Source organism: Populus alba, chromosome 6, assembly GCF_005239225.2.
Source record: "Populus alba chromosome 6, ASM523922v2, whole genome shotgun sequence".
In the NCBI taxonomy this organism is placed as follows: Eukaryota; Viridiplantae; Streptophyta; class Magnoliopsida; order Malpighiales; family Salicaceae; genus Populus; species Populus alba.
In genome coordinates this window covers 15091133-15118307 of record NC_133289.1, presented here as the reverse complement: position 1 = coordinate 15118307, position 27175 = coordinate 15091133, and the positions used below count along the sequence as shown (strand labels likewise).

General features: G+C 35.8%; 4 protein-coding genes across 8 annotated transcripts; all 4 read right to left on the bottom strand.

Annotated features, from left to right (window-relative positions):
* Positions 1-4106: 4106 nt before the first annotated feature.
* LOC118032487 (uncharacterized) lies at positions 4107-6574 on the bottom strand. Its single transcript, XM_035037197.2, has one exon. The coding sequence runs from the start codon at positions 6259-6261 to the stop codon at positions 4306-4308; it is 1956 nt and encodes a 651-aa protein (XP_034893088.1). The 5' UTR covers positions 6262-6574; the 3' UTR covers positions 4107-4305.
* A 1870-nt stretch (positions 6575-8444) lies between these two features.
* LOC118032486 (histone H4) lies at positions 8445-8981 on the bottom strand. The gene has a single exon (XM_035037196.2). It carries the CDS (start codon positions 8924-8926, stop codon positions 8615-8617), a length of 312 nt encoding a protein of 103 aa, XP_034893087.1. The 5' UTR covers positions 8927-8981; the 3' UTR covers positions 8445-8614.
* Positions 8982-18984: 10003 nt separating this feature from the next.
* LOC118032485 (ribulose bisphosphate carboxylase small subunit, chloroplastic) lies at positions 18985-21231 on the bottom strand. The gene is given in 7 exon segments (XM_035037195.2): positions 18985-19924; positions 19926-20067; positions 20069-20094; positions 20250-20381; positions 20479-20508; positions 20510-20551; positions 20553-21231. Coding segments are annotated over 7 exon segments (501 nt in total). The 5' UTR covers positions 20634-21231; the 3' UTR covers positions 18985-19876.
* A 145-nt stretch (positions 21232-21376) lies between these two features.
* LOC118032484 (VIN3-like protein 2) lies at positions 21377-26652 on the bottom strand. Of its 5 annotated transcripts, none has more exons than XM_073409962.1 (5): positions 26332-26652; positions 26057-26157; positions 24208-24883; positions 23178-23497; positions 21377-22776 (listed from the first exon to the last, which is right to left on the bottom strand). In XM_073409962.1, the coding sequence occupies exons 2-5, from the start codon at positions 26073-26075 to the stop codon at positions 21599-21601; spliced, it is 2193 nt and encodes a 730-aa protein (XP_073266063.1). In that variant the 5' UTR covers positions 26076-26157; positions 26332-26652; the 3' UTR covers positions 21377-21598. The 5 variants fall into 5 exon arrangements, with proteins under 5 accessions (XP_073266063.1, XP_034893083.1, XP_073266064.1 ...); XM_035037192.2 differs by having other exon boundaries at positions 26057-26137; XM_073409963.1 differs by having other exon boundaries at positions 26360-26652.
* Between the last annotated feature and the right edge of the window lie 523 nt (positions 26653-27175).

The following is a 27175-nucleotide window of genomic DNA, read 5'->3' as shown; positions in this document are numbered from 1 at the left end:
ATGAAGTTCTAACACCCTAAAAAATATAATTCAAATAAAAATTCATATATAATTTAAATAACTTAAAAATATCAATTTTATAATTTTATTGGAGATCCACTGAACAGTACTAGCTATATGTGGCGAATATTTTAACTCTCCTTGGTTGGTAGCGAGAAAGAAGGTGATCTCGGGGAAAGGAAAGAGTGGAGGATGGGGTTGGCCTTCTAGTTTCTGTTTTGGTTGCTGTCAGTCTCTGGTGGTGGCTGAAATGTTATGGTGTTGTGTGGGATCTGTTGGAGCTATTCGAGCAGGGTGATTTGCATGTGATTTTAATTTATTTCTTTGGATTCTTCAATTGTGTTTTTGGCTTTTAAACTCTAAAGATTTTCTTTTTAATTTCTGTTTTTACATTTATAGATTTTGAAGCTGAACCACACATTTTAGATTTAGAGAGAGAGAGAGAGATTTATAGGAGCAATGAAGATGGAATTGAAAAAGATTTTTAACGATCTTGATTATTTGAAAAAATTATTGTCAAATTCTTCGAACCTTACTTCTTCAATTTATTAGGTAAACTTCGTAAACTCAATCTGAGTTTATTGAAATGACCGAGTTTATTGATTTTTGAATTTTTAACCATATTTTACTATATATATATATATATATATATATTAACTTGTAAAATCATACAATTTTATAAGTTAATTCTGATTTTAACAACTTGATCTTAGCTATTAAAGAGCAAGAAATACTAACCAAGTGCTTCAAAGATTATGTTATCTAGCTTTTTTGAAGTTAAGAGATTTTTTATATATATAAAAATGACTCCAGACTTTTTTTTTTTTAAGAAATAATGAAAATTTAAATTTTCATTAAATCAAAACTTTGTAACAAACTTTTTTATTCAAGTTAAAAATAAATCAATAAAAAAACAACTTAACTCAATTTATAAAAATCATACCTCATTATAGGATTTATTCATGACAATCAAGATTGTTGGTTTGGGGAATTGGAAAAAGGTGAGAATTCTTTTACTTGAAAAAAAAAAATTATAAAATCCGATGCATGCCTAAGAAGATAGGTTATTTCAATGCATTCCGGTGACAATTTGGATTTACAGCCAATTTTTTTTTTTTTTTTTTTATGATTGAGCGATGCTCTTCAAATTTTTTGAATTTTTTTAAATTTTAAATTTATTTTTTCAATACACGTTTTTTAAATCGTTTTGATATTCTAATAAAATCACTGTTCAATACCAAATACCCTCTTAAACACATATATGTGCTCAAACAAAAATACTTTATGCGTGCCTTTACATATAAGTTAAGGGGATAAAATTATGGAGAATTACACTAAAAAAATAATAATAATAACCCATTTACTAGGGCTGCCAAGTAAGTTCAATCGTTAAGAAACGAAAAGGCTAAAATTCCACTCGTCATCAAGATACACATGCTTTGAGTTAACTCAAGCCTGGATGTAAGACTAGATTATTGTCATCATAAAAAGGACAAAAACGGTAGTGCATGTACTGTTTTTATGGGGGAGGAACCCTAAGAATCAGAGGGAAACTATGAAGTTCTTCTCTGTCCAGAGATGAATTATTGAATTCATCTTACATATAACATGAAGTTTTTTATATCTGACCTAAATATAGTCTACTGACTGAACAAGCACATGGAAAAAACCACAGAATTCAGAAGAGCATTCAGAATCCCCACCTCTTAAGGACACCGGTATTATTCACAAAATTCTGCAGACCCTCGTAACCTATTCACTAGTGAGGACAAAATTATCTAGTTTCATCCAATAAATGACAAAGCAATTCACAGTATACCATTACTGCATAAGCTTTTTCTAGTGGAAATTGAATTAATAGTCAGACTAGGCGTGTTTAGTTATGTTGTCAGGCAAACTTAAAACAGATGCAAAAACTACACCACACACCATCTAAGGGCCATATTTGCCTTCTGAATCTGAAAGTGAGCTGTTGAGGGGTTTAGCAGCTGAATACGGTGTGTACCTTGCATGTGGAATCAAACTTGACAGTGAACTGGTGCAGTGCGTACCAACTGAATGCTAAAAGCAATGAATTCATAATAAAGATTTCCATCCTTGAACTATTTCCAACCTGTCCTAGTGGGCAACCTTCTATCTCTTCCACTTATTAAAAAACCATCAAACCACAATCCAATTTCATATTTTGAAGAATCCAACTCTCCCTAAACAAATTCCCGGTAATGATGAATTATGCATTCCAGACAGCCAAAAAGTCAAATCACATGATTGACACCATCTGTTTCTACAAGTTGATAGATCAGGATCTAGGATTGCAATCAATTTCAGAAGCCCAACTTTCCAATTCAAAAAAGCTTCATTCCAGAAATCCCAAAGAGAGACCTTTAGTCTTTCGGCTGACAAATAAAAATGCTAGCTACAGAATTTCAATTATAGTATAGCTCAATAACTACATACACAAGTAGATAAATCTGATAGCAGGAGTTCGTTGAAGTGCGCCTTGGGTGCAAAGCTCACAGGTAAAGACGCCATCATGTGTTTATATTATTATTTTAATTTTAAACATGATATAGATTCAAGAAAAGAAAGTTTCACAAGTTGGAAATAAAAATTTCTTGGGCACAAAAGAAAGCATCCGCACAAATAGCTGATGAGGACAAAAACAGAAAACTCTTATCTAGTATTCTAGAATGATTACTTGATCAGTATACTTGATAAGGATGACAAATGCATCCTTTAGAGAAGTTCCGATGGACTTCTGAAATATGGTAGATGTCAATGTCAGAACCTTGTTCTCATCATATTGAAAACTTATCTTATAGTTTTACATGATTTGTTCTTCATTGCCAGTATCAGGAAAGCCTTCAAAAAAATGGCCCCAACCTGATTTCCACTCCTAGACATCCATTTCAATCATCCTACTTTGTAGAAACAGCATAAAATTGGTTCTTTCCACACAATCAGATATTAAAAAAAAAAAAATTGAAAAGGTATATCTCCTTAATTTCTGCACATTTGACAATTTGAAGGGCATCCTAATACTTAAGATTGTTCGATAAAAACCAAGCACTGTGTATAAATGAATTAATGCGTTTAGGTGTGTGTGTGTCCATGTGTGCGCACATGTGCTTTGTTTGTATGTGCATGTGTTTCATTGCATAGGACAATCTTTTCTATAATTGAGAGCAAGACATGCTTCAGATGCAAAACAACCTTCATAACAGCAATATCAAAGGAGAAGCTGCAAGTTCAGCTTAAGGATATGCCTCACAGAAAACTCGAAAATATGCCAAGTAACTCATCAAGCACAAGTACCCAACAAGATTTTTTCAAGAGAATCTATTTTTGGCTATTCATTGAAAACTTATCAGATGCTGCTTTCCATTAACCTATCAAATCACTGAAGGATGCATGTCAAGCAAAACCTGAAAGCGACTTCATTAAGAGCCATCAAATCGAAGAAAACTTCAAAGATTCAAACTTCCATGACTTTGCCTATTGACTGTAGTTGAATGTTAAAAAGATCTATGTTGCTTTAGTGTGTTCAAATCTGACAGAGCATTGCATATACCTAACACATTCCTTCATTGAAGTAGAAAGAGGAGCTTATAAGGCAAATAGAAGCACTAATTGGATATCAATGAGATGACAGCAACAAAATGAATGCAACACAAGACACAGATGGACAGGTTCTATTGGAATTTTCAATGCAGAACTAAAACCTACACGGCTGGTTATTTCTTGATTGAGCATTACAAACTCTCTCCATTCAAGTGATACCAATGTCATCATCAATAATTTGCTCAGTGCCATTATAAAATTGAAAAACAACACCTGAAATTGCCCTATTGTCATTGTCTCAGTACACAGGCCAATCACTATTTTTTTTTCTATCAGGTGCACCAGAATATGATAATGTTACTAGCTTAATTAAACTCGATGCTCTACCTAGAATCCTTTCACACATGTGCTATATGAATAGTAAACGAAAGGCACAATTTATTTTGACAATAGTACACAGATAAATCTCATATAAAACAAAATGATATTAAGACCATGAACTTCAAACGATAAGTGACCATGAACAGCTAAAAGAAACAGGGATAAAATATCAAAATTCACTATCCATTACTAAAATGATTAGCTAATAACAAGTAACAGCAAAGTTTTCACAAATCTCAATCTAGAGTACAAGCTCAATATCAAAGAATGGTACAAGCAAAGGAAAACAACAAAACACAGGACACTAAAAGAAGAGAAAAACAAACACAACAATCTGTAAGCAAGCAGCCATAATGTCAATGATCAATTGCACATGTAAACCCCACTCTCGTATCTGTGACTAACCTCATAAAAGTCTGCCTTACCCTCTGAAGCAGGCCGTAGACAAATGCCAGATAAAGAAGTCTTTCCTTGCATCGAAAACTTAGCGTAACCAAAAACCTCAATCTCTTCATCAACCTCTCCCTCGTTAGAATCAACAGGCATTCTTGCCTTCAATCGACCAGGAGAACCATTGAGTGGAATCTCTGGCACATGCCATTTCAACTCTCTCTCTGACCTATTTAACACAGCTTTAGGCGAAACCTTCAACAATGTAGGGTCTACTGGTAATTTCAAAATAAATGTCACATCAGTGAGCGGTGCTGGAAGATCTGGATTTGAAACATACTGGATCATCAAGGATAGTAAAGTTCCACTATGGCGCTGTGTAAGACGAACCCTTAACGGCAATGGAGTTTGCCTAGGCAGCAAACTATACTTCAATATTGGTATAGGCTCATCAGAGGGTGCAGTCCTCACATGAAACATCCCATTACCTAGGCTACTAACCTTTGAACCCTGCATAACAAATCTCTTGACAGCACTTGTATTATCAACTCGAAATGAAAACTCAGTTTCTTTATCAGCAGCAGTTTTAGGGGACAATGTTCTCAAATAAACCAGGCCCATTAATCCAACTCTTGCAAGCAACGATTCCCTAAACTCTGCACTAATTTCCTCTACAATATACATCTCAGGACCCTTCATTTCAGTTTTCTGAACCAAAAGATTCTCAAGAGGAGTACCTGTAGCTCCACTCGCAGCCTTTGCTGCTGCTGCTGCTGCATCGCCACTATCACCAGTTTGCAACAATTCAAGTCCACCGAGACCTTGTTGTTTGGGGATTTTCTTCGGCCCCACAAACTCTGAAGCATCCAATCCACCCCCCCATGCATCTCCGAAACCTTCAAATGTTTCTCCCAAAGAAGCCTGTTCATTACTAAACTCAATCCCACCATAGTCCCCTTCAAATCCCTCCACGCTTATATGTGTTGCTTGCGTCGCCTCTGCAGGGGGCAATGTAGTAACCTCCAACCCTGCCAATGCAAGAGTCAAATCCTTAGACTGAGTCTTATCCTTTTTAAATTCACCAGCCAACTCCTCTGGCTTATTTACTGCCTCACTCGCAGCAAACGGATCTTTAGGCCCCTCAGGTTCCTCAAGTTTTTCCAACTTTTGATCCTGCTCACTTATAACAGGTGCAAGACTCGCTGCCACCTCATCTCCAGCGGCAATAGTCTCCGGAGGCAACTCAAAACTTGCATTCGAAAATGCCTCAATGCTAGCCTGCTGCTCAGATGCCTGCACTTCCAGATTAGACCAACTATCTGCTCCGCGTATTTTGTTCTCCGTATCCAAAGCAGAATGCACCATTTTTGCAATGCCATCTCCATGCATTGAAGTTAGCATAGCTGCAAGTCTGATATGGCTCACACCTCGAAGTACAATATCCAATGCCATATAGATCTCTGCGTATTTCCGGCTGAGCTTCTCTGGAGTCACATCTACGCCACGACAAGCAGTTACAATGACACTAACAGCTTGATTAACAATGTTGATGCACTCAAACACATTAACTGAGTTGTCGCCATCTGCAATCGTGACACCTAGAATGTAGATTCCATTGACTAGACGATAGACTACACGGTAACGGCTCTCAACACCGACAATCAGCTGGCCGCTGGAGGCGGCGAGGGGATCGTCACCGAGAGAGGCAATGGAGTCGACAGAGGCTGCAGAGAGGGAGTAATCGTCGGAAGAAAGGTTGCTAGGGTTGGTGGTTGCGGTTGGTTGGTGTTTGGTGGCGGCGAAGGCTAGGCGCGTTTGGCGGAAGGCGGAGGTGGCGATGAGTGCGCGAGCGGGTGGGAACCACTCACGGGTTTGGAGGAGGATATCGGATCCATTTGAGGGTTGCAAAGAAAGGGCTAAACAGGACATGGTAGTTTTAAAAAAAAAAAAAAAATTGATTTAGATCTGTTTGTTATGAGCTACCCTGGTTTGATTGGTTTACAACGGAAAGTAAATTGGAAGCAATTTTTTATCCTTTACATCAAAACTAAAAGAAAACAAAGTTTTTCCATATATATTTTTTGCTATTAGATCTTGGGAAATCCCTGAGAAGGAGAGCCCTTACCTTGAAGAACAAAGGACAAATGATTGACTGGGAGCGGTTGTTGGAGAAAGGAAATGGCGATCGGTGAGAGGAAGAGAGATGCGAGGAGGTGATTAGGAGTTAGGATTCAGAGTGACGAAGATGTCTTATGGGCCTGCCCGGTTAAAGTAAGCAACTATTTAAGCCCAACTACGGACCTTTCAGATAAAGCCTAGAGGCACATTACTACACTTGAAACTGATTTTGCTCCCAGCATTTTCATGTCCAAGATTCTTGATTTACGAATATCATCACAATTTGTTTGAAAGATTCAAGGGAATTAAACAACTATTCCAAATTCATTCTTTGACATTAAGCATTGACCGAGGTGCCGGATTAGATTTATTGTCTGGTTGCTAGGAAAATTAAGAACAAAATAAAAAAACTGGTTGTATTTTCTCATCATCCAAACAAAAATTCCACTCAGGGAATTGAATGCATACGTTGCAATGAATCCAAGGCCAGTTTGTTTCATGTTTCATGGAAAGTGGTCTAAACATTTTTATTTTTGTTTGTTATTATTAAAGTTAATCAATGAAAATATTTTTCAATCAATAAAAAATTTGACATGTTTTCTAAAAAAACATATTTTTTATTTTAAACAGAAAATATTATTTAAAAGTTGCAAAAAATTAAAAATATCTTGTGTTATTTATTAATTATATCAAATTTGATTTTTCAATATTTTAATTGTTATATATTTTATTTTAATTTTTTTAAAAAAATTATTTAATTTGATTTTTATATCAATCTTAATCATTACTTTTATTATTATTATTTATTTTTATCTTATCATTTTTTTTAATTAAAATTTTTTATTTATCACAGTTAATTTTTATTCTTTTAATTATATTTATTTTACTTGAAATAATTTATGAAATTATATATTTTTTAATTTTATTATTTTTCAACTTTTTTTCTATCATATTTGGTCTCTATTATTTTAATTATTATTTATTTTATTTAAAATAATTATGAAATTAGATTTTTTTAAAAAATTTATCATTCTCCAACTCTATTCTTTGTAAGATTTACTTTTTATTATTTTAATTTTTATTTATTTTATTTAAAATAACTTATGAAATTATATTTTTTAAAATTTTTATTTATTAGATTTCCTCATTTTTTTTTAACAAACTTGAAATAAAATCAAAACATTAATTTTTAAATTTATTTTTTTATAACACCATCAAATATTAAAAAATAATTTATTTTATAGAATAAAACTATTCTTCATGAAGCAGGCAGGTTGATGAAACAAACAGGGCAAAAACATAGGAACCATTCACCCTTTTCTTTAGATCTGTGATTGATGAAAAACGTTGCACTAAAAATTGTTTTGAAAATCCCATTACTCCGCCATATTTTCAACACCATGCGGGTGCATCCAAACACAAACAGCAGATCCAATTCTTAAGAAAAATGCTGAAACCCCAAATTTTTAGACAAAATGGGCACTCAGAAGCAGTGCCCAGACTTGCAATTTAGCTCAAAGTTGAATTGAATTGGACACAGCTGGTTTTTTCGGCCTCTGCTAGTTTTTTTGATTAATTAAACATCAAACAAAATACTATCCGGAACAGACTAGTAAATAATACCCTTCAAGTATATAACTCACGACAGACAATTCTGAGGAACAATCTCAAACCAATCATTGGTATCCTACAGTCTTAGCATTCCCATCCACAAGATTACTCTTTTTAAGCATTTCTTCGTTAAATTAGCGAGCTGCGTCATAAAAGTATAGGTTATCAAACAGTTCAACCCAGTTCTGATTCAACTAACGGTAATACATCCAAACAAACAGCAGCGCTCTCGGATTCTTACTTTGTCAAACCTAAGATCCCGGAATTGGTGGTGAAATATATATATATATGCAACGCCAAAGCAAAATCCAGTATGCAAACAGAAGAATTCAACTTGGGAGATCGAATCAGAAATTAAAACCGGTCAAAACAGGACACGGAAGAAAAAGGAAAGGGAGCATTTCATTTAGATCAAGCATCAAGAGAGAGACACTTGCAGCTTTGAAAATACAAGAATTAGACATCTACCTAAAGCCTATCAACCCACGCACCCTAAAAAGGAAAAAAGAAGCACCCTAAATCGACCACTAGCCCAGAAAATCCCCAAATTCCTTTAACCACCAAAACCATAAAGAGTACGGCCTTGCCTCTTCAAAGCATACACTACATCCATAGCAGTCACTGTCTTGCGGCGTGCGTGCTCTGTGTAGGTTACAGCATCACGAATCACATTCTCCAGGAAGATCTTGAGCACGCCTCTGGTCTCCTCGTAGATAAGACCACTGATACGCTTGACACCACCACGCCTTGCTAGACGACGGATCGCGGGCTTGGTGATACCCTGGATGTTATCACGAAGAACCTTACGATGCCTCTTGGCCCCTCCCTTACCCAATCCCTTGCCTCCCTTTCCTCTCCCTGACATTTTTTTAGGAGATTTTGACTTTTGTCTTTTGATTTATTGTGATTTGATTTGATGAGGTAGAGTTTGGAGAGTTAGTTTTATAGAAGGCAAGGCGGTGTGGTGGTCGTTGGATCAGATGGCGATCCGCGTGAGGATTGAGATTTAGGTTATTGACCATTGGATTATGTATCCTTGAATCTGATTGGTGGAATTGGGTAGAGCGGGATCGTGGGTACTTTGGAAGTGGAATTTTTTAAGCGGGATGGTTCTTACGCCCATGAAATGTGAAAACACAGAGCTTCTTTGCCGCGTTTGGTTAACCCAAAATTTTAAATGACATTTCACCAAAGAAGCATGGAAACTATCAAGTATCAAGCTGATTTTTAATTATTATTTTTTATGAAAGGGAAAAGAACAAAAAAAAAAAAAAAAAAAAGTAGATGACGTGAGAATCTTGATGGTAAGAGAATATATTTTTAAAATAATATAATATTAAATTTCAAAATTATTTTTTAAATTAAAGGGGCTATTTAATTTGTTTTATAAAATCAAAGACTAATTTATAGCTTCCTGGAGCTCTTTCTAGCAAAAACATCACGACCCTGATCTTGCTTAGAGATAACACATGTTAATACATTATTTTATTTTGACTTCCATATACCATTGTAGATGTGTTGAATATTATTATCAACAAGCCAAATTCACCCCAGAAAGTTAACCACGACAGCATGTGAGACATGTGTTTCTGTATTTAATTATTAATTGTTAATTAAGATGAATCATGAACTATTTTTGATTTTTTAATTTTGAAGGGGAAGATAAATTATAAATTGTTTTTTTTATGAATTATGAATTGTTAGGTTTTTTTTGTTTGTGAGAGGGAGTTAAGAGGTTAGCAAAGACATCATGACCATAATATTTTAGCGAGTTGTATATGTCACATGCCGACTTATCAAGTTAAAGTATTATTTTAAATATTTTTTTAATTTATTTTATTACTGTGCTAAAAAATAAAACCTTTTATTTTTGTAACAAAGCAGAACTTTTCAATTGTTTTGCGATTTTTGAAAGTAACAAATTTTTACAGGGGAGCTGTCGTTTCAACTGGCATATAATAACAATTTTTTCTTGGTAAGTAAAAAAATAGGAAAATCAATTATATAAAAAAAAAAAAAAATAACGGAAAAAATCAAATATAAAAAAAATTGATTAAACCTATTAAAATTTAAAAAAAAAAAACTAATTGGTTCGGTTTAGTTTTGGTTTTATAAGCCTGAAACCGAAAAAACCAAATCGAACCCAAACCGGAAAAAAAAGTCAAGCCAAAACCAAGCCAAACTAGGGGTGAGCAAATAAACCAAAAAACCGATTAAACCGAGAAAACCGGAAAAAAAATAACCGAGAAAACCGAACCGTGAAAAAAAACCGATTAAACCGATTAGAAAATTACAAAATATTTCTGGTTCGGTTTGGTTTCGGTTTTCAAATTCTAAAACCGATTGAACCGAACCAAACCGGTCTGGTTCAACTAAGCTATCTCTTGAAAAAAAGCAAGTATAAATAACATATTTTCTAACCCTAAACTTATCTCACCATTCTCATTTTCTCAGCCGCCCCCTGTACCTACCCTCTCGTCTCTCAAATCGGCCTTCTTCTCCATGTTTTCTCTGCCTCTCATCTCTCATCTCTCAAATCTGTCTTCTCCTCCTTACTCTCTGCCTCTTATTTCTCAAATCTGTGTTAAGGTATCACAGATCCAACTTAAAAAATATGATATTTGAGGTATGTTTGAGTTTAGTTGTGTTCTTGATAAAGAGGTACAAGATGTAGTTATATGCAACATGTTACATTCAGTTGAACAACCTGCAATACTTGTGATACTCAGTTATGGCAAAGATATTTGTCATTGTCTACCATTTTACGGGGAGGATTTGCTTTTCTTTGGTCTATGATTTAATTCTGCAAAACTTCCAGTTTTGGCTCAATGTTCCTTCCATTTTCAGACTGTTCTCGTTATTGTATTTTGGGATTTGGATTGTAAATTACATGCTACCGATTTGGAAGCAAGTACAGAAACAAAACTGCTGAAAAATGTGGTTAATAAAAAGCCCAAAAAAAACTCAACCGACATAATTTCAGTTTGAACCTGTTTGGAAGGGGAAAAAACCGAACCGAACCGAAATTAATCGGTTTGAACTGGTTTTCAGTTCGGTTCGGTTCCAAATCTTAAAAAAAAAAAAAATTGGTTTGGTTGTTTATTTTGGTCCAAAACCGGACCGAACCGAAAATGCTTAGCCCTAAGCTAAACCAGAAAAACCAAGCCAAACCAGTTTGAGCCGGTTTTTTATTAAAAAAAAAACTGAATTAAAACTGGTCAATTTTAAATCGATTTTAATTTAAAAAAATTTTTTAATTATTTTTAAAAAATAAAAACCAAATCAAATAAAAAATAATCAACCCTTGTATAAGCGCAAGCTGTCTAGTGCTAAAGGTAAAGATAGATTGGTTTGAAATACAATTGTTTGTTGATTGAGAAGTATTTTTATAATAAAGATAAGACAAAGAATCAGGCCCGCATTTGCCGCGCCATATTCTTGTCACTTCATCAAATTTGCCTTGTCTTTATCCTTTTTTATTTGATCCTTCATGTTTCTTGAAATGTTGAATTTAGTCCTTAAGCTCCAAAACACAAGAAACCCCTAAGAGGGGAGCCTTTACAAGAAACATGGAAGGCAGATATTACAAAAAAAAAAAAAAAAAGTTCAGAACCTTTTACCATTATACATTCTGATGTATGGGGTCCTGCAAAATTTTCTACCATATCGAAAGCCCGTTATTTTGTCACATTTATCGATGAATGTACTAGAATGACTTGGATGGTTTGTTATAATAGTAAAATGTCTTCCCCATAGGTAGTATCTCCACTTGGTAATCGCATTTAGGATGACTAACATTTCCCTTTCATAAATAGATAAGGCTTGTTGTCTCGGTCCCAAGGATTTGCTGATGATTGTTATAGCCTTATAGGGTGTCCCTCTTGCATAAGCACGACACCTATACTAGATCCTAATACATCTGTTTCAACCATAAAATGCTTGTTAAGGTCAAGTAGGGAGAGAATCGGGGGTTATGTCATAGCTTCCTTTAGGCCTTTGAAAGCCCTAACTGCATCTTCATTCTAGGAAAATGCATCTTTTTTTAGTAGCTGAGTTAGTGGTTTGCTAATGGATTTATAGTCTTTGACAAACTATTTATAATAGCTAGTACAACCTAACAATCCACGTAATTGCTTGACATTCTTGGGTTCAGGCCAGTCGATAATGATTTAAATCTTTTTAGGGTCAGTAGTTACTCCTTCCTTAGAGATCACATGCCCTAAATATTCCACTTGATGAATGCCAAATGCACACTTACTACTCTTAGCCACAAACTGATGCCTTTTTAGTAACTCAAATACTATTTGTAAGTGCTCTAGATTTTCAATCATTGAATGACTATAGATCAAGATGTTATAAAAAAATACTAACATAAACTTCTTTAGATGCTTTTTGAACACTTCATTCATCAAGCTTTAGAAAATGGCAGGGGAGTTGGTAAGCCCAAATAACATTACTAAGAATTCATAGTAATTGTTATGAGTTTGAAATGCTATCTTGAACACATCTTAAGAAGTCATTCTAATCTGGTGGTAACCAGATCGTAGATCCACCTTTGAGAATATAATTGTACCCATCAATTTTTCTAATAACTCATCAACTAGAGGTATTGGAAATTTATCTTTGATGGTAAGTTGATTGAGGGCCTTATAATCAACACAAAGTCTTCAGGACCTATCTTTTTTCTTAACCAAAATAATAGGGGAAACAAAGGGGTTATTGCTCTGTTAGATGATTACATACTCAAGTATTTCCTCCACCATCTTTTCCAATATGTCGTTTTGCACTCTAGAGTATCTATAGGGTCTAAGGTTAATTGATTGAACACCTTTCTTCTTAGGGATAGTGTGGTCATGAGTTTTGATGAAGGGCAGTCCCTTAAGTTCTTTGAATATCTCCTTGTAACTTTTAAGTAGTTCTTTTAGAGTTAATTCCCTCTTCTAGTTGCTTGTGGTTGATGGTGACATAAAACTTGTAGTACTGTTTTTACCCTTGATAGGTGTTAGACTGGATAAACTTATACTTGCCAATTGTGTAGGATTAACCAGCAAGATGTTAAGTTGTGTCAACTCAATGGTTTATACCCCGGTGTAATTGATGGCTTTGAGTAATACGTCTTGGTCGTGCCATTTGAAGGACATCTAGAGATCTTTATAGTTAGATACCCAACATCATGCATAATTAATTAAATCGACAATGAAGACACTCGTCATGAAACTCACTCCTTGCATTCTCCATATAAAATTTCTACACATTGTTGAGCAGTGCATAATTCCACCATTTGTTGTTTCTACCACTAAGGTTCTAATGGGAGTAACTAGATGACACAATCAAAGAGTTTGATGTCTTATCCTAAGTGCAAGAATGTAGAAGTAATAAATAACCCAACAAGACCAGGGCCGAACCAAAGGGAGGTTAACTATATAAATTATAAATAATAATAACAGCGGCGACGACGACGACGACGACGACGATGATGGTGATGATGAGTTAAATAGGACTTTAAGATGTAAGATTGATATAAAGATTAAACAATGATAAAAACAAATGTCAATGTTAGAGGATCCACTAATGGTATTTCAAACAAGTATAATATAAACTTTTTTTGTTACTCAACCAGAAACCACACACAAAGGAGGTTACAATCGGATGATTTGTCATTAATAGCTCATTATAAATTGTTAACATGATCATATTAATTATCTTATTTAAGTAACACCAAACTTTTAAATATTTTCAGGAATTCATGATACTAACTTATGTCCATAACAAATCAAGTTCCTTTTATAGCACATGTATAGGTTATACCATACAGTTGGCTATGAAAGTGCCAAACATTGTTGTACCAAGTGTTATACAACACAAATCTAGATTAACCATTTAACAAGTAATGTATTAAGAATTAATAAGATAAAAATGATAAGATATGCCAATAGCAAGTTTTTTAGGATATAAACATTGAAATCCATATTGAGTTTATATTATACTTATCCTAACACCATTAGTGACACCTTTTCACCTTGACATAATAAACTTAGCTAAATGTAATGAAGAAGAGAAACATAGATACATAAGGTAAGAACATAATTATATAAGTATAGCAAAGGAAATGAAAAGCATAAACAAGAGATTAAAGAAAATATAACATGGAATAAAACTTGAACATTACAAAATACAAATAAAGAGAGCAGGAGCAATATCTTGATATAAACAACCAAGATGCCTAAATACATGGAAAATGGCTCCTTTTATGTGCTAAAATTTAGAACTATTGATTTGATGACTAATTATTGAGTGGGTGGCCACCTTTTGACTTGGTAACAATCATTATCTTCTTGTCTACAGGAAACGTCATTGCTAACATCAGAATTTAAACAAATAGTCTTCATGAAAGTTTTGGGAAATCATCTCAGTTTTCCAACAAAATAAGAAAGAGGTCATTTGAACTTCTAAAACTCGAGATATATGTTGAACACTGAATAGTATTTGGGCTGTAGGACAGATTCAGACTTCTCTTTTGATGCTAAGATTTGGACTTCCAAATGGCAGAATTGAGTCTTGGACTCTCATGAATGTTTTAGGCCTATGTCTTAACTTTCTAGCCATATAAACCAAACTGGAATCCAAGATCTACATCTCTAGATATGACCCAATGACTGAAAAGTGTTCCAATTTGAATTTAATCAGCATATATTTTCTAAGCTTAGCCTTTTCTTTATCTTTTCACTTTCAATAGTTAATCACATTAATCAATCCTTTGAATTATGAGATATGCTTGTATTTAAAATGAGCATTTACTACAAATTAAAGCTATCTTATATTATCAGACATGTTATTATAAAACATGCTCTAGTTAAGGAGTTATTGATACTTCAAGTGCAAAATGATGATATAAAATCTTGATAAAAATGCACTTTTAAGTATTAATCACTAGATATTGCAGCTTATTGGCAGATGTACTATTGATAAAGTTATGGTACATCATAATCAATCAGAATGCTTAGAAGATGGTTGTCAGCGTTTCTGGTTACTTTTACTGTATGGCAACCCACTATACCTTCCTAGGCATTGAGAGAAATATAGGGGGGTGAGTGATTCATGCTCAATAACATTCACTTCACCTTCTACATCTACACATCCTCATCATCTTCTATTATGCACAAGGAATAAAATTGCTTATTTTTGCATTTGTGGCTTGGAACAAACCTTTCATCACACTAGAAGCATAGTCCCTTAGCCCTTCTTTCTTCTAAGTCTCTAGCTTTTATTGAACTGGTTGGTTTTATTAAGGAGGGTAGTATGCCATTTTGTTGTTGTTTGAGGTTGTTAAAGTTTTATATTGCTGGATGTCTTGAATATAGTAATGGTGTGTGTTGTTTGGTGGGGGTAATGTGGGGCAGGACTTAGGGGTGTATTTGTGCTATGTTTGATGTGGTTGGGAGTGGGATTTTCTATAATCCAGAGTATTATCTTACAAGTGAGCAAGATTATAGGCTTGTTTGAGAGCCTTAGGGTTGAATATTTTAACTGGATTCTTGATTTCTATTTCCAATCCTCCGATAAAAAACATCATTGCTTGTTTTTCCATTAATGTCTACTTTGTTCTAGAGTACATCAAATCTTGAATATATGCCTCCAAGCTGTCAATTTTCTTTAGCTCCATAAGCACCTTGAAGGGATCCTATTGACCACCAAATCGGCCATACAAAGCCTCAATATATTCTTTCTAAGTAACCTCCCGACCCTTAAGATTCCTTGTAAAGTTTTGATGCCAGTATAAAGCCATGCCGTCTAAATAAAAAGAAGCGAACTTAACCCCTTTTGATCCCTTAATTTCTTCCACGTTAAAATATTGATTGCATTTATATAACTATTTGTGAACATCTTCGCCATCAAAATATGAAAAATCTTTTCAAGGTTTATTTATCTTATAGGAGGGTTGCCTATCATCGCCAGACCAACCGGGTTTTGAAACAGAACCTCCATTATGAATTCTTTCATGGGGCTACGACCCATCGTATTTGATTGCATCCTCTATAGTAGGATATTTTGTTGGTAAGCTATTCCACTGATGAGTTCATTTGAGCTCCTCGATCTTAGCATCTTGAGTCGATTTGGTAGAGTGTAACAGTTGCCCATAGGTTTCTAATAGGTTCAAAACTTGTTCATGCCATTGCGATTGTTCCTTATTTGTAATGTTGAAGGAGTCTTCTAGCTTCTTGAGATCTTGTGTCTGGTGCCATAGCTGAAGTCCAAAGATCTATGGCTCTGATACCACTTGTTGCAATTTGAATCTTGAGAGAACCAATTAGAAGGGAATCCAATTGATGAGTTAGGTTGGTAGTGGCCTTCCCAACTAACATAAAATGTAAGTAGAATAGTAGAGGGATAATGGGAAGAAGATGAGAGAAAAAGAAGAGGGAATAGAGGGAAAAACACGAGAATTGTTATATTGCATTATTCTATTCTTCTATTCCTTAAGTTGTTACAAATGTACTAGGGAATAGATGCTAGAATTTGTTAGTTTAGTTACACATGTATCTCATGATAGTAACAATACTAACAACTAACATAAATAAAAGACAAGACTAGCGTTGCATGATGGTAAGTGGCTGTTTTATTTAAATGGTACGTGTAGGCTGAAGGCTAGATTAAGCATTATTAAAAATGTCATCGTTTCAATAAAATCCTCTTCCCCGCTACGATTCTTCCTGGTTTGCAACAGTGGGGGTTTGATGGATGAGGATGAGATCGAGATGATGAAGCAGTTAGGGATTCCATCAATTGATTCGACTCAAGGGAAGCCAGTGCCTAGTGAGGATGTTAGTAGAGTTAGAGCCGTTGCGAAACGACAGCCTAGGTAGTAAATGAATCGTAGAGGACGGTTTAATCAGACATTGCCCCTCGAGAGGAATCACTTATATTTTTTTCACAAGGTGTGGGGCTCTGACTAATTTTCTGTTTGTTTAGGTTTCATTAATTTTTCGCTCTTTTGTCTTTGTTTTGGAGGTTATGAAGGAGGGATTTTGTGCTGGTTGCTTGCTTCTTCTTCTTTTAACCTGGATTGGATAATATAGTAATTCCTTCCTTTGATGTTCTTAATTTATGAAACTTGAAGTATTAAATACACGTATTGTTTGATGTTGGTCTGGGAGATGAGAACATACCGCCATGCATGCAAGTATTAAATACACGTATTAAAGTTAGTCTTGAATTTGATGACCATAAAATAAGTTTGGATTTGTTTGGTTTGCTACGATGGATGTTCTGCATTTAAGTTTTTTTCTGCATGATTAGGAATATGAAAATTGGACCATGATAGTGTGAAGATAGTGGAGAGTTTCTCGGTAATGTGAACTGCTTGAGTGCTTGTGCCTGCTATTCTTCCTCAGGTTCTTGGAATGACTGTTTGTACTTGTGTATTCAAGGTTGCATTGAGATATTTGAATATCTTAAGAGGAACTTCTTAATGATGGGTGGTGTACATCTTGTTTCTTTCTACTAAAGCTTTAGTGCAATGGCTGCGTGCAACTTCAAAGCCCAATATCAGATAAGAAAACAAAAAACTAAAACTGGCCTTGATTGAGTGCAGTTTGTTTTTGATTTGTTTGATGTAGACTTGATTAAGAAAGATTGATTCAAATTCAAATTGCTTCATGCACTGGTAAATAATTGGAATTTCAATAGGAGAAATCTAGATTGAAGTTCAATTTATTGTAGTAGATAATAATGAAACAATTTTCAGAATATAGAATGAAATTTTGTCGTGGGTGTATATAGTTTGTGAATAGGTTCTGCCTCAATTATTAAACTTCCTCTTCTCTCTCTGAAAACAAAGTGAAAATAAGAGGAGAGCTTTCTCTTCTCTTAGAGCATAGCACCAATATAATGTTTTTGATTGGATGCTTCTTATCCATTAGACATTAAGTTCCATTTTGATGAAGTATGCTGGAATGAAAAAAAGTGACCTGCAATAGTCTTACTTTGTAGACAAGAGTCATGTTCGTATTGTATACATGGCGGTTAGATTTTAAGTGCTGATGGTGTGGATGAAATGTATGGTGGTTTTTAATCTGCAACTTATCATCATAGAAGACAGCCACATGAGTATTTTATCTGAATACCACCTGCTCTATTTTCCAGTGCAATACCTGCTGCAAGCTCGAGCAATCGTGGTTTCTCCTTGGCCCTGGCTCCTATCTGTCTCATTTACTGATCCAAGGTCGTGTTTTCTCATTTACTGATCCAAGGTCGTGTTTTCTCTTGTTGCATAACTGTATCTGAATGTTTAATTTTGATTATGCCTATCAATGAGTGTTTGTCACTTTATTCACCCCCCCCCCCAGAATAAATAAATAAATAAGAAATAAAGAAAGAAAGAAACAAGTGCATTGTCTCTCCATTGATGTGAATAAGGTGTTATTAATGTATGCCGAGGCCTGTTTTAATGGATGCATGTTAATTTATCTATTTATCAATGCTTTTTTCAATCATAAAGCACTTTCCCACGTTTTCTTCTTCTTCCTTGTTTGTTTGTGTTTTGGTATTCCTAAACTTTGTGACCATGATTGCATCTTTGGCATGCACGTGTCGAGAAAAAAATGTTTAAGAACGAACAGGCAACTCTTTTTTTGCTGTACTTTTTCCTGGTCGCTGTTTCTTTGTTTTTACAGATGCGAAGTGTCTTTTAGCACGAGGTGACTCATTGGTGCTGTTATCATGCTTGGATTCCACCAGTAGGACGTTGATGAAAAACCTTGTAAGACCCGAGTTTTCTGCTTTACCATGAAATGAGATTTTTGTATCTGATTTGTCAATTATTTTACCATTTTTTGTCATTTTCTTGGCTATGGAATTGGTAGTATTTTGTGAGCATGAAGATTGGTTTTGAAGCCAAGGCCCCAAGTGCCACACTGGTGAGGGTTTGGCGCCTAGAGTTATTTTTGTGTTATAGATGCTCATACGAATTGATGACTGCATTCTTCCATCATGGTATTTACGACCACTGAATAATTATTCTGACAGTCTTAGAATCAATTTGTGTCCAGATGGGCAGTTAAGCAAGATTAGTCTCAATGTTTAGTTTGTGTTCCCATGTGCTCCTGCGCTGACATTAGATTGTGTTGTGTTTTGTCGAGTCTCGTATACCCAGAATTGTCAGGTTTATTATTCTGCAACAATCAGAGACTGATGTGTCTCATTTGCAATTGAGCAAAAACAAACACAATGGGTGCTCTCTCTACCTCTCAATTGTGCTTGCTGAATTTCGGTTCAGTACATCTAAAGACTCAAAACTGCACTTGGTTCTCGGCTACAAGATCACCCTACTGCAGGGAAGATCTCCTGTAATATGGCAACTAAAGAGTACAGAGGAAAGAAGATCGATCCACTTTTTGACGAAATCTGGCAATCAAAGAGAACAGTACAGAAGAAAGAGGATCGATCCACTGTTTGACGATATCAGGTTTATATCTTATGACAGCTGAAGGGATGGTCTGCTAATCACCCCCAACTACAAAGGACGACACTCCTCTGCCAATCGGGCAGGCGAGTTCCCAAATCGTCATGTACATTACCTACCCCGCTCCCTCGTTCAATTCGATGCAGTACCCAATATTTTTACCATTTCTAGCCCAAACACCAAGAGAGCAAAATCTTAATTCAAGATCTCACTGCTAGGCTAGTGGGGGCTTATCAAATACATGGTATGTAAAATCGGAGTACTGGAGCATCATGAAAATGGTATGAATGCTCAAGAGTGGAAAAAAAAATAGAAATTTTTTGATGAGACTGACAAAAACTATTGCTTTAGATGCTAGGTTTTTGAATGACAAAAAGCCATGCACTGAACCTGGTGCTTGTTTTTCAAATGCCAGGCAACGGATGCAAGCATTTGGTCATGCCCTTTAGCACTCATCGATTTCATGGAGGACTTGAGATCAGGAGACGGTGCATCCAAACATAGGGAGCTTCCACAATGTCCAGCACCTTCCATCGTAGTATCCTGCTGTGCTCCCGATGCATGCTCCCCGCCTAATAACATTGGACAAAGTTAAATTAGCTAAATAAAGAGGCTAGATCAAAGACTGTCTCCCCTACTAGTACACAAATCAAATACAAGTTGAGAAGAAAAACTTAATCTTTGGCTGTCTATCATGCATGTAGATGGAATCTATACTTTATCTTACATCATCAAATTCAAGGCAAGGGATCCATCCTTTCTTCATCATGTAATCAATCTCCTTTGCAATTGAATCATCAGAAAGAGGAGTCAGGTAAGACAGAGCCTCAAATTTCTTGTTGTTGATTGGATTCCATTTCTATTTGATTAACAAGTATTGCATGTAAGTAGGAAACAAAGACCACAAGAGATTTAATTAAGCAGTATTTGATGACATACATGTTCAATCATATTACCTTCATTCAAGAAATTTTAGAACCATTGGACCACGGTTTTGCGGCTCCATGCAACAGAATCCATGGTAGAAAACAACTTCTTTTGCGGGGTGTGCTTTTAAGCCATGGTAACCAGAACCAGCCACAGCAGGAGCTGCAAAGATTCCGGCAGACATTCTCTTGAAACTTTTTGCTTAGAAAAGATTCGAAGATAGAGATAGAGAGAGAGACTAAACAGCACAGCAAAGGTTCCTTTAACCTTCTTGTCGTGGTAGATACACACGTGGCATCAGGAAATAGTTTGGGACCCACTAGCTAATGGTTCCACTGAGTTTCTGCAACCCCACTTGAGGACATCAGTGTAACCCTACGGGTCTGAATATTCAATTTGGCAAGTAGTGAGACACCAATGGGTATCACTAGAGTTTCCAGTAGGCCGAGTCTTGTTTCATGTCAGTACTGCTTATAAAATTGAGGCAAAATGCACACTAATGGTGCTGCACAGTAAACCATCAAAACAGCACAGACCATCCAATAATAAGAGACTGTCAGCTTACTCTGCAACCCTATGGTCTTGTTTTAAGATCCAAAAGTTACAGGTGAAACTGGATGGTTTAGCTTGCTGTTCATTATTGAGCTCAGGCCTCAGCAGGTAAAGAAATATATCAATCTTTACACAATAATGCATCATCCAACACCAGCAGAACGACATTCAAGTCATATATGCCTGTAGGGGATTTATAACAGGCCATATCATTCAGAACAAGTTTTTGAACCATTTTGAGGACCTAGTTGGATCTAAAGCCTCCTAAATGAACATCACCATGAACCAATACACTCCATGTTTGCAAAGAGCACCATATAGCCCCATCTGGTTCCATTGTCATGCTCTTTATCAACATGCCTGCTTAAGGAACTGTTCTATTGAATGAGATGGATGCTGTATTATAAAAGTAAACGAATCCTGACATTCTTGCAACATAAGAATGACAAATACTGACAATACATGTGAATGATGATAGTCTGAATGAAGAATTTTAATGGGATCTAATTAAAGAATTACTGCCACACAGTCCCTTGGCGGGTTTGTGCACAAGGGCTATTTAATTTGATCTAGTCAAAGTAACCATAATAGGATTTGTCAATGCCAGAGCTTCATGCAGAACCCAGATGGCACAACTGATGATCTCCTGCTGGAAATACATTCCGAAAAGGTGTCCATGATTTGTTCTGCTAGAGAAGCAGGATCTTCAATGAAGGTATCAACGAATGTCTTAACAACCCTTACCTCTTGCTCTGTTGCCCTCAAGCCATACCAAGTCAAGAATTTCTGTCGGAAATTCTTCTCGATATGTCCCTCACACTCTAACCATCTGATTATCTTCACGTAATACTCAAAGTCCCTATCTGAATTACCATTTGCCATGCACTCCTCGTCTCGCCTTTCCCCACTTCTCTTCTTTGAAGTGCTGCCATCTTGGGGCTCCTCTCCTTTTCCAGACCCATTTACTATGTCTTTGTCACTGGATTTAAATCTTCCATTTCTTCCTTGCCCATCCTTGTGCATTTCCAGTTTGCAGGGAGTAATGGGCAAGCTAGCTTCAGAGTTGCTCACAAATGGCATGCATTCCATGGCAGCCTGGACAGGGGCATCTGACCCATTATCGGTAATTAACTCAATGATTTGACCCTCTGTCATGTGCTTCTTATCAAGCATTTGCATATCAGAATTGAGCTTGGAGCTTACCACCTGTGTGGCATGTTCCTCATCTAGCAAGGGAATTGCATCTGCAAGGGTGCCAGAGAAATTTAAAGCACCATTGGACTTGTTGGCAGAAACAATTTTATCACTGTCCTTCAAACAAGTACGATAATTGTCTGCTCGATTGACAATCTGATCATTGCATGGTGGATTGTTATTTGTTTCATCCTCCACAGAAGACGGATTAGAGAGGCTGCTACAATTGGTATTTGGGCTTTGACTTCTTTCTACTATTGAATAGTTTAGGACTTCTTCCTGAGTCATTCCGGTTGAGCACTGAACTTCACACGTACCCAATTCTCTTACACCATTGAACGGAACAACTTTAAAATGATACTCTGTGGCTGGAGATAGACCTGCGACAACATATCTTGTATTTGGCAAGAACAGCCTGCAAGTAGGTTCTGCTGGATAATCCAGATCATGACCTTTACGATGCCACAAAGTGTAACCAACAATATCATCAGCTGAAGAATCTTCATAACCCAAAACCAAGGCAAGGGAAGTCGAATGTACATCTTCAAAGTTAACTGTGATTGGAGCAATCATGTTTGAATCTGTAGAGACATGAGAACACCTTAAGGTTATTAATGCTTCCCTAAGAGTCAATACCTTGAAAAACCAGCATTTTGGACAACAGAAAATATTTCCAACAGCAATGACCTAACTTTCCATGATCAAAAGTGCCCATGTTTCCATGATGCATTCTGGAATTACCAGTCCTTGGATAAAAATCCAACTTTCTGCAGCAAGTAAATATATTATGCTTCATGTAACACATGCAAAGTTTTTGGAATGTGCTCGTTTTTTTACGTGTTCAATGACATGTGCTCTTGGCACTGTTCTCTAATGCATTGTGTTTTAGAGATGGTTGCTTAATTCTCCAGTTGAACTATTTTTGCTCTTTCTCGTTGAAATCCTTATGTCACAACAAGAAAACAAAAAAACCAATGGTTACCTTGCATCTTCGGATCAGGCAATGGATGTGAAATGGTGTTTGAAAGCATTTTGTCCAGTGACTCCAAAGCAAAAGTGCAGAGTTTCTGAACCTCTGATCCTGAAGAAAGCCTGTTAACAATACCTCTACCCATCTTTACAGGTAAACCAATTAAAGGACCCACTTCAGCCTCAAGTTTTGTTGCAGCTTCACCAACAATCTCAAGAAGCTTCTGATACTTTTCAGTCCCATTCAGGAGTTTTTGGCTTAAGGATACACGATAGCACAGAATGTCTACCCTCCTGGTATCTTTAGCCATCAACAATTGTTTTCTCCAGCATCTGAATAAATTCAAGAGACCAACACAATTAATCAAAACTTTATCTTTCAAATTCAAAATTTATATTTGTGTCAATATCATGTACCATTCAAAATCAGATATTGCAAAGGACATGACATATCAGGAATTGTTCTATACTGTGATTTTCCAAACTAGCAGTACATCTGATCGAACATTTGCTACTTGCACTAAATTTATGGCAGACATAATTCTCAGGTTGCATGAAGAATGTATTATCCATAGCCCATGTACAATTGTCAGAACTATTGTGGATGTTCATGCTGGATGGAGCAGGTGGTATTAAGAAAGATAACCAATTTAACAAATCCAATAACTAAAAAGTTAATTGTCTCTCACTATGGAATTAGTCTGTTAAACATGATGTGGAAACTATAGTTTTACTCTATAGCTCTGATAATGGATGTGGAATATATGAAAGAGCTATGATTCCGCAGGAGGGAAGGAAAAACAGCAACTTAATTTGCTACCAAATGTGTTATGATACCCACAAACTGTTTAAAAATCAGAATTCCATTGATGAAGAAGGGGAGAAAACAGTACACGGGGCTGAAAGTACTCCAAGAATTACCAAACACCAGTATGAACTGTCTCAAAAGAGAAACATACCCACCAAATGCAAACATGCCAGACAGCGAGGAAAAAAAAAAATACAGAAGTAACATGCCAAATAAAAAGAGAGGGAATAAATACCCTAGCAAATCGTTAACTTTCCCACAATAAAAACAGCGAAAGCTCCCATCAAGTCTACCATGACGTCCATTTTTCCCTATTCCAGAACTTTCCTGTTTTAAGGCACAATCAAGATGGCATGACATGCTACAGGCAACACCTTGAAAAGGAGGCTCTGAGCTGCAAATTAACCACAGGCTGGGATCTTTGTTGTCATCGTACTGACGACAGATACAACACGAACACCTCTTGCAAAACGTGTCAGCTGGTCTTAAGGTAGCTCTACATGCTGAGTTTTTGCAGTATACAGTATTGCCTTGATCACTGATCCCATTGTTGGTTGCAACACAGCTCAGTGAAACAGGTACCCGAGAGGGGTTATCAGTTTTCCTCTGCCTTTTGGAAGCTCCCTGAATGGATGCAGCAGATAATTTGGTCTCGAGGTCAGGTGAGGCCTCACATTCCCCAGATTTTTTTTCAGATACAATTTTTAAAAGGTGCTCTATGATTTTCAACTTTGTCAAGCCTGTATATTTTCTTTCTTTTCCCATCTCTGCACATAGGATCTGCAGAATCTCCTGACGGCTCCATGACTGTAGTCTTTCAGATGCACCTGGCCACTTTGATAATTGGTAGACAAGTTCTCTCTTTTCATTCATACTATACTTACTGCATTTTGACGGATCAAGAGCACCTCCTATGTTGCATGGGAAAAAAAAACAAAGATAGAAAGAAAATATGTCTCAGAACAGACTTTAGATTAGTTAAAAGAAGAATCAAAGAATAAGGAGACACAATGCTATATTTGTTAAAAAAAAAAAACGGAGCAAAGGTAGAATGTCAAACTGCATGTAAGAACACATTAAAGCATGCTTTGCATTATAAACTAATGTAATTCTTAAATTTACAGTAAATTAGAATGACTTAGACCAATTTGCTTTATATGTCAAAACAGAAGAAAGCAGAGAAAATGATGATCTTATATGAAAGACTGCTTAACCAACCACATGTAACCAGCTTGGAGTCAGCATGTTTCCATTAACAACCAGTTGGGAGACTCATTTGAAAAGCTTGATCTAAATTTCTTTTCCTTTCTCTCGATACTATTAAACAACTTGTTACCATTTTTCAATAAGCTACATCAAAACATACAACAAGATAGTTGACTGAAATTAAAAGAGACATTCCAACTACATCAAATAATCAAACACTTTCACAAAGGATGCTCTGATATAATTAATTAAAATCACCAATCATACACGCGTGAATTATAGAATCACACAAAACTTGATTTGGCTTTGAAATGTCTCTGCCTCTGGGCTTTTCACAAAAGTCATTGGAAGTGTTACTTCACACAGTGGCGTGCCCGAAAGATAACAATCCATTATATAATATATAAACTTGCTTCTTCAATATAAATGCATACAGATTCTACATAATGCAGAGAAGGAAACCACTTTCATTATAGAATCAAACAAAAATGCAGTTTACCAGCCTTGAAAACTCACCCACCAAAGTCTATTTTCATAAACTTAAAACTGAATATCAGTAAAAAGACTGGTGATCACAAGTTCAACCACTACTCTTACCCAGCGTCCATAAAGCTGTAATTTTTTCGTCACATATAAAAAACCCAAGAAAAGAAACACTAATCGACACCCAAATCTTAAAACAAAAGGTAGTTTTTTTTTTTCAAATTAATTACCATGCAGATTACAAATCCATAGCAAGATTCTGACTTTAGGCCATGAAAAACAACAGACAAGAGAAACATTTAATGGCTCACATCACAAATCTTCCCAAATCCAAACCAAAACCTCAAAAAAGAATGAAATCCAACACAATTAAATCAAAACACAATAAAACTTACCCTCAAAAGACGAATCCATTGTAGAATTTATCGAAGAACAAAAACCCACTTAGCACATCACATTACCAACGTAACCCCAACCTGCAAAAAAGAGAAAATCCCTGACACACCATCACATAAAACAACACTAGCTTAGCTATACACAGAAAACGAAAAACGGAAACTTTGTATATATAACAAATAAAAATAAAACAAACCCATATAGAAGAAGAAAAAAACTGTGTATTTGTTATGTGATAGGGAGAGAGAGTGAACGGGAAGGGAAGCAAAGATACCCAAGAAAAGGGCACTTGGAAATTCTACCAGAACAAGCGAATCCATGGATAAATAAGCATGCTCTGCTCTTTTCTTCTCTTCTCTGCTCTTCTTTTCTCTATATATGTCTAAAAAATAGATAGAGAGATATTATTATTATTATTTTTCCCTCTCTCTCTCTCTCTCTCTCTATCTGTGCAGTGTAGGACTATAGGTCAGTTTTTAATATGGTGAGTGAGGATGGATGGGTCCTCCTTTAGTTTTCAGGACCCCAAAACTGTGCAGTGAAAGGAGATTCGAGGAGGAGTTGTTTTTGCTGGAGAGAGAGAGAGAGAGAGAGGGAGGAAATAAAAAGAAGAAGAAGAAAAATAAATAAATAAATAAATAGTCCTGTGGGGGAAGATACGCTATGAAAAGCGGGTGCATGCCATCTTTCTTTTTCTACCCTCTCAACCACCTTCCCTTCTTATTTATTTATTCTTGCTTGTGCGAGTAAAAGACAGAGTATTATGCCATCATTTACGACTGACAAGATCCCGTCGTGATACAGTAAAATGTTTTAGATACAGAATTCTTATTTTTGTTTTTTATTTTTGATGTGTATAATATAACATGGTATGAAACACGATCCTGTTATTGAAACTAATGATACAAGGTTGTCTGTACTATAGAAGTTATCTTTCAAGTTTTATCCCTAGTTTAAAAAAAAACACTTGGATCGCAGATGGGAACAAACAGAACATTACACGTTGATATTTTGACTTGTGTTCCTCTCCTTTACCTATGCTAACCTATCAGTCCCAAAGCCAACGGTGTCATATTCTTTATTGGCATTTCAGCAGCGACAATCCCCTCTACTATGTG

Bases quoted from the DNA above. Each gene is read 5' to 3' on its own strand.
- LOC118032487 (XM_035037197.2), bottom strand. From the start codon at position 6,261: ATGTCCTGTTTAGCCCTTTCTTTGCAACCCTCAAATGGATCCGATATC.
- LOC118032486 (XM_035037196.2), bottom strand. From the start codon at position 8,926: ATGTCAGGGAGAGGAAAGGGAGGCAAGGGATTGGGTAAGGGAGGGGCC.
- LOC118032484 (XM_073409962.1), bottom strand. The intron at 23,498-24,207 runs GTATTTATTCCC...GAATTTATTCAG, and splicing joins AAAGTTAACGATTTGCTAGG to ATGCTGGAGAAAACAATTGT. The intron at 22,777-23,177 runs GTAACCATTGGT...ATGTCTCTACAG, and splicing joins GCCTGATCCGAAGATGCAAG to ATTCAAACATGATTGCTCCA.